The 7,312-nt window shown below is 36.6% G+C and overlaps 1 protein-coding gene across 4 annotated transcripts in view; it reads left to right on the forward strand.

Moving 5' to 3' along the window:
- The window catches only part of GOPC (golgi associated PDZ and coiled-coil motif containing), a 29,891-nt gene extending 23,252 nt beyond the window's left edge, over positions 1 to 6,639 (forward strand). For all 4 annotated transcript variants that reach the window (XM_063443483.1, XM_063443484.1, XM_063443485.1 and 1 more), the window contains 2 exons: positions 1,229 to 1,412; positions 3,621 to 6,639. In XM_063443483.1, coding sequence (XP_063299553.1) covers positions 1,229 to 1,412; positions 3,621 to 3,739 — 303 coding nt within the window. In that variant the 3' untranslated portion in view covers positions 3,740 to 6,639. The remainder of the gene's footprint in view (positions 1 to 1,228; positions 1,413 to 3,620) is intronic.
- The last annotated feature ends 673 nt before the right edge of the window (positions 6,640 to 7,312 follow it).

Genomic DNA, 7,312 nt, shown 5'->3' on the forward strand with positions numbered 1-7,312 from the left:
TTATACAGCAAGTGCAACTAAAGAAAAAGATCTCAAAATAGATTTGCAGAACAGTCCTGGCTGTTAAATGTCTCATATGTTGAAGATCTAAATATATTTTTGGTAATTAATGTTAAAGTAGCATTAACCCTGACTCGCACTGTAGAAAGCTCTCTCTGCTTGGTGATTGCAGATTGATGGGGAGATTATGCTGTCCATGCTTATCGCAATATGATTGGTGCGGGGTAGCTTGAAAAGCTTGAGGACATGCAGAGAAACCTGGTCAAGATCTTTTCTTTTTATGAAGCATAATTTTGTAAACTGAGGGCCGCAGGCCAGTGGTCAAGTACCCCTACTGTACAGGATCTGTTGAGTCTCCTACCAGTGCCTTGTGGTTGGGCATATTTAAATGATATTTAAGAGTAAGAACATGACCAATGTTTATTTGGCAGAGATTTTGTTATGAAGGCAGATGAGATGCCTTGGCTTAATTCATATATCTTTAGAACCTTTATTTTGTAGCATCTCAAGCAAGCTCTTTACAAAGGAGATGGACAGATTGTCCTATTTAAAGGGTGAGTCTGCTGCTCACCACCCCACCATTCACAAACTGCTCTGCATGTGAGGAGAGAGCAAGGGATATGAGGTAATCTCCAGTCCCCACCTCTCATCCTTCACACAGTGCCGAGCTGTAAAGTTGTGACCAGGTCTCCTATAATGGCCTGATGTCCACACTTTTCTGTTGGCTGACTGTGTTGGTGCAATTTACGTTGGCGGTGTGCATGCTCGATTGTCACTACACACAATTTTGCAGATTTAGGGCTACGTGACAGTTGTCATGCATTCATGCACCTGGAGGTTGTGTACCCTTTTTAATAAAAGGATTTTAAGGTTTTCTTTATTTTAAATTCCACTAGTTTTCAAAGAAATTTCATTTTCTAAGATTGCCAAATTTGCAGCGGTTAAAAAAAAATTCCACTACTTTTCTGTCTAATAATAAAAATAAATAATAAATCTATTGTTGCCAAAAAAATAATCTGAGCTATATTACATTAGAAAATTTGTAGAAAGAAAACTCTCATTCCTATATTTGTTCCATTACCTCCAATGAAGCCTTAACTAATACTTACTGTTAATAAGCTCTGGGATAATTGGAATGTGAGATGTGCTTCACAGACCTCCTACTTGAGCAGAATCCTAAAACCATAGAGATTTGGTATTTGATTTTCTAAAAACGTTTGTCTTTCAGAGGGGGGAAATTGAATTTGAAGTAGTGTATGTTGCTCCAGAAATTGATTCAGATGATGAAAACGTAGAATATGAAGATGAGAGTGGACACCGCTATCGTTTGTACCTTGATGAGTTGGAAGGTGGAGGAAATGGTCCTGGAGCCAGTAATCAAGACGGAAGTGGTGATGCCAAGCCTTTGCAAGGTACGATCTGCTTATTACGTGATACACTGCAACAGGTTTGTACTTCAACCTCTGGGAACTATAATGAATTTGAAGGTCTAATGAAAGGGCACATGATCTATATTTTGCCATTGAGTGTTATAAGTTTTCACATCCCTATTGTGAAAGAGAAGATTAATTAAAATTAGGTATGTACTATAGGCACCATAATTACTTCAGCTTCTCGTAGGATTGTGATGCCTGAACTCAATGAGTGCAATCCTTCTGGTTTCAAGCAATTTTACAAACTAAAAGACCATTCCCTAGCACCTCTGTTTGAGACATCAAATGAGGAAGTTTCACATAATCTGTGAACTTGTGCATGTTAATGGACTGATTGGTGTGCTAAGAGAAGCTTGATTGAGGGGAGAGGGGGATGTAACCCTCAACAGTAAGCAAAACTCCAATATAAACACAGGAATGTCTAAATTAGCTCTGAAAGCCCATTAGACACAAAAAGGTCCCATAAAATTAATAGAAGGGGGAAAAAATAGTTTTAATCCCTTAAGGACACATGACATGTGTGACATGTCATGATTCCCTTTTATTCCAGAAGTCTGGTCCTTAAGGGGTTAAAGAAAAGCACAACTTTATTGCAAAGAAAAATGTAAATGTCTAAAAGGAACATAAATGGAAAAAACACCCTAAATGGATAAAAAGCAAAAGGGGAGGAGAGTGAGGTGAATCTCAACCCTGTCTCAATAATACTTCTAATGCAGCGGAGTTTCTCTACCAAGCAACCAAAGCTACCCTGAGAAATCCATAGAACCCAGTGGCACACTTGTAATAGTAGACAAAGGTTTCAGAAAGTAACAGATGTATACAAGGGACTATTCAGAGTAAGTAATAACTTTGTTACAGAATCAAAGCTTAGTAAAACTATATGGAAAAGGCTTTATTGTGAAACACCCTTATTGTCCAAAGTCTATAAATATGGATGTATGAACAAAGTAATCGCCAACGCCAAAAAAATACGTCCCAATCATTTGCTCTTACTAGCCAGTCTCCATCCAGATGAAACCGATTCCCTGTGGTGCACAGTCATCCCTATAATAAGCTGTAGCTGTTAATAGTGCTTGGAGTAAAGGAGCCCTTAAATCACCATAACCACTATAGCTTGTGGTAGTGGTTATGATACCAGGAGAGCCTTGGTGGCCTTTCACAACACACCTAGGTTTGGCCCTGCCACTGAGCTTAGACTGGACCTATTGAGAGGTCTCTCTAACTACATATACATACTCAGTAGTTTTTAACATTATTATAGCAACTTGTTTTCTGATACTACTTTACAAGACCTTGTGTTTAGGGAATTTAAAGAAATTCCGTCGTGCTAAGAATACAAAGTTGTATTTACTCACATGATTCCAGTGCCAATGTCCCTCTGCGTTGGGTCGATGCTCCGCCTCTTCTGACGACATCCGGCAGGACCTAATGCACATGCTTTCATATGGGGATTTCACTGACACTGGAGGTCCTCATGCAGACCATGAGGATGTCCAGCGTAATTTAGGGGACCCAGAGTCTGGTAAACTCCTCCTGCAAGTGTCTTTACAGGCAATCTGGTAGACAGACACTAGAGGCTTAGTCCTGCAATGTAAAACATTGCAGATTGTAAGGGGAACGGGGACTCTGCACTCAGACCACTTTAATGAGGTAAAGTGGTGTCTATAGTGTCCCTTTAAATTGGAACCATAGACATACTTTGGTAGCCTCCATGGAGAATTGAAAGTAAGATACAGGGCAACTTGCTTGATTTGGATCATGTATAATTCCTTTAACAATATCAAATCCTGGCTTTAGATTTTAGAAATATGTAGTATTAAATCTGCAGAGGTACAGTCATTACACAGTTCCCTTTTCACGCTCCTGATTATGTTCATCAAACTCCATTAACACCCACTCTTCTATAACTTTTCTTTTTTTATTCTTCAAGTCCCCGCACATTATAGAATTGCCGCTAATAGCAACCGTTTCTAATACTATTTAACAGCACCAGACAGTAACACAATTGTGATGACCAATTTATGTTTATATGACATCAACTTTTTTAATATTCCCTCACGCTTTTACTGTAAAATAGAATTTTTTTTTAAAATTCTTAATGTGACATCTATACCTGGCTTTATTTCTTTTTCTTTTATTTAAACCTGTGGTTTATTTTAATATCCTTTTTCTGTTTTGTTTTTTTAGTATTTGACCAAAAGCCTCATCTTGATGGTCATGAAAATGGTGACTTGGAGCCTACAAGTGATTCTCTCTCAGGGGACAACGCTTCCAAGCGAACATATTCAACTGAATCCTTATCCTAAAGTTGACCTCTTGCATCAGATTAGGCCAATACGGACTCTAGTGGAGTGAGGCTAACTGACACGGACATGTCTCATTCAAGGAAGACCGCTTGCTTGTTGTCTCTTGTGGGTTCCTCAGGGTTTGGCTGAGTAATGTGTGAAGACTTGTCTCATTTATCCACTATGAGCCATAATTAATGCAGTTGCATGTTTTTAATTTTTTTTTTTATTTTGTAAGCACCAAAGCACTTGTTGTTTTCAGGTGTAACATCCATCCCCCCTCCCACTCCACGGCAAATTATTTTTAACACATTTTAATCTTCTATATGAACTGGACTTTTGAGCATTGTTATAAGAGGGTTTACAGCACCGGTGTGAAAATTTAGACTTGAATGGCAGAATTATTTACACCAAAAAAATCTATTTCATGTTACTGTGATCGATGTTGATTGTGTATTTTGAATGAAGTAAAGTGTTAACTTGGCCAAGCACAATCAAGTTAGGGTGGAACGTTATTCAATGCCTGTTTTATGCAGTAGACAAGGTTATTTCACTTTGTGATTTTTATATACAATATACAACCCCCCTGCCCACCATTGCTCTCACCTGCAGTGTAGGTGAATAAAAAGGGAAACCAAACTGTTCAGAATGATTTATAGACACTTCATTACATTTCAGTTCACATTGAAGATCGGATGTAGTTTAGTTTATGGTCTTCTTAAAACCATGGTAATGCAAACGTGAATAATCATTTAATCAGTTCTGTTACTAGAGGTACCTTTCAGCGTTGTTTTGGGTTTTCTCCCCATTTGCTTTTTAGAAAGCATGTAGAGATTTCTGCAGTCGTATAGTTTATCATAACGGAGCCTACAAATAGGAATATTGTAATTCTGTGTGTCTTGATCAGCATGTAATGCCTGCTTACCACCAGACTGTTATATAAAACCAAAATATCAAAGGAGAACTATTGTTATCAGAAAGAAGGTGGAACGCCTGTTCTGTAGACAAATCTCTATGGAGTTATTCATTAGAAAGTACATGGAAAACTGAGCATTTTAGGCAAAATAACCATTTTTTTTATGGGAAATAAAAATCTCCAGCTTTGGCCTATAATGTTAGTCCTTCACAATTCCTGTTCTAGTGAATAACCTTACAGGGACACTCAGGCCCCTAAAGCACTTTGACTTTCGAAAATGTTATTATTATTTTTTTCTCATTTTACAAAAAGTACAGATTTAACTTAGCCAGTATATTAACCCCATGGCTTTCAAACCGACAACATGTCTTTTTACTTCCTGGTTTGGTTAGCTCAGTGGAGCTAAACTGAAGAGGCACCAATTGCTCAGAGCACCTGCCTTGCAAAGACTCTCATTGATCTGCATTTGGAAGTCTGATTGGACAGACACAAACATTTGGGGAAGTATGGGAGGCATTGCAAATGCTTCAGATGAGATCTGCAGTTATTACAAGCTGTTTTTAGATCTAGCCCAAGTGAAAATATGCATAATTAAATGCATGTACATTGGGTGTATATCTATTAAACAGTGATTATTTGTTTTTGGATTTTTTTAAAATTTATTTAATTTGGGTAGTGGAGTGTCCCTTTTAAGATTGATATCCAGACATGATCAGTCTTTTTATAGCAATGGCTGTTTCTGTCAAGTTAAGGAACATTATGTAATCATATAACGTCTTTCCCTTTGTATTAGCTGCACTATATTTGTCTGAGGTAGCATTGAAATGTAAATAGTGACAATTGATATTTATAAATCTATACTTTTCCCTTTGTGACTTTTTTTGGGTGTCACATTATTGTCATTATGTATCTGTTAAAGCTTTTATACTGTATATTTTATAAGTTCTATATTTTTTGTTGTTGCTTACTTCATTGCCATCACTGATTCTATTACCCATGGTCATTACAAGTATGCTACATATGCTTTTAACATGTGGCAGTATTTTTGGGAAGTTTTATTCAGTCTAAAGAGGCATCTCCTTGGTAGACATTAAATGAAAATGAGTAATCGAGAAGAGCCTGTTGTAGGGTCCATTTTACTTTGGTATAGATAGAAGGTAGCAGATGGCCACCTATGTACTGTAGAGGGATACTGATAAAATCCTTTAAAGTTGTTTAGTGTAGATGGTAGAAGGAATATTAAATATACATTGTGATGGGGGCACTAGTAAAGCATACAGTTTCAGTTCCAACAATACTGAATTAATGCACTGAAAAAGTGGTATGGGTGGAACATGCCTTAGTAAGTACCACTGTACACGCCAAACACACTCGTAATGCCTTGCTGAAACTTAACATACATGCCCCCAACTACTATGAGACTACCATTGTCTCAGTAATGCACCAGGTTTTCCATGAAAAAGTGCTAGTGAGCAGTTACTATGGAAGACTAGAGACTCAATCTACATGAATTTCATAGTCCAAGATTGCTTCAGTTTGGTCTTGATTCAATATATGTGGAGTTTAGAATCTCTGAAGAGTTGAGTTGGAAACACAGTTCTCTGTGTAATAAAATCAATAAATACAATACGTTTTGACATTATTTAGTGCAAGTAGAGGTATCGTGCACCTAGTTGACTCCTAAATAGTTGGAAGAAATGTGCTTAAATATTGAGTTCTACCAGTTGTACCATACATTGGCAACCCTAGTGCATTGCATCCATTTTTCCATTGGATGTAAGGACTTTCTGTATTGCACATGTTCAGTGAACACATGGTGATATGTTTGTAATGTGGGTAATGAGTACCTAGTTAAATTGGGTCCACCATTACCATTGAACAAAGAAAAATGTAAGTGGTTTTAAAAGAGGTTCTAGGTGGAAATAAGGCGAGATGGTTAAATTTTGAAAACTGTATCCTTTCAACAAATTGTATGTAAAATTAAAGAGGCATTATTTATTGTAAATTGTTTCTTCACATTATTTTTGTCAGTCATATGCAACAGATTTCAAATAAAGGCCATATTTAGTAAATTTACTTTTTTTTTTTTACATTGTAAATAAATATACTTCTCTATTGTGTGTTTGTGTCATTGTTTTTTTTTTATTTATAAAGTGGTGATGCACCTACAGATTGCATTATTACATCTGTTTGACAATTTAGACTTCAAGTGGGAACTTTTTTTTTTTTTTATAAATATGTTTTAAAAGATGACATCTTGCATGGAACCAAGATGGAGTCTGCCTAATGCATTGAAAGCAAAGTGGTAGTTATTGATGAAGCATTTACAATAATAAGTATTTTGGTGTGTCAAGATTCTTAGGCTGGCTATTTGACAAGTACAAAATATAAAAAAGTGTGGAGGATTAGCGCCACTCTAAAAAGACACTGGTGAGGATATTATTATCAAATAACCTTAAAAACAAATTAATAGAAAATAAAATAAATATAAGTCCAAGATAGAAGGTCCAAAAAAGATGATGGTATATACACTCCAGAGGAGCAATCACAAAATCACAAACTTGTTCAAGGAAAATCTTTTCTGATATCAGATGCGGTCTGTATGTGGAGAGAATGAAAGGATAATGGTTGCAGTATGTCCAGAAAATATAAAAGTATATATGGTCCTTCTCACGTTT

The sequence above is a fragment of the Pelobates fuscus genome, chromosome 2 (genome assembly GCF_036172605.1).
Source record: "Pelobates fuscus isolate aPelFus1 chromosome 2, aPelFus1.pri, whole genome shotgun sequence".
NCBI classification, from domain to species: Eukaryota; Metazoa; Chordata; class Amphibia; order Anura; family Pelobatidae; genus Pelobates; species Pelobates fuscus.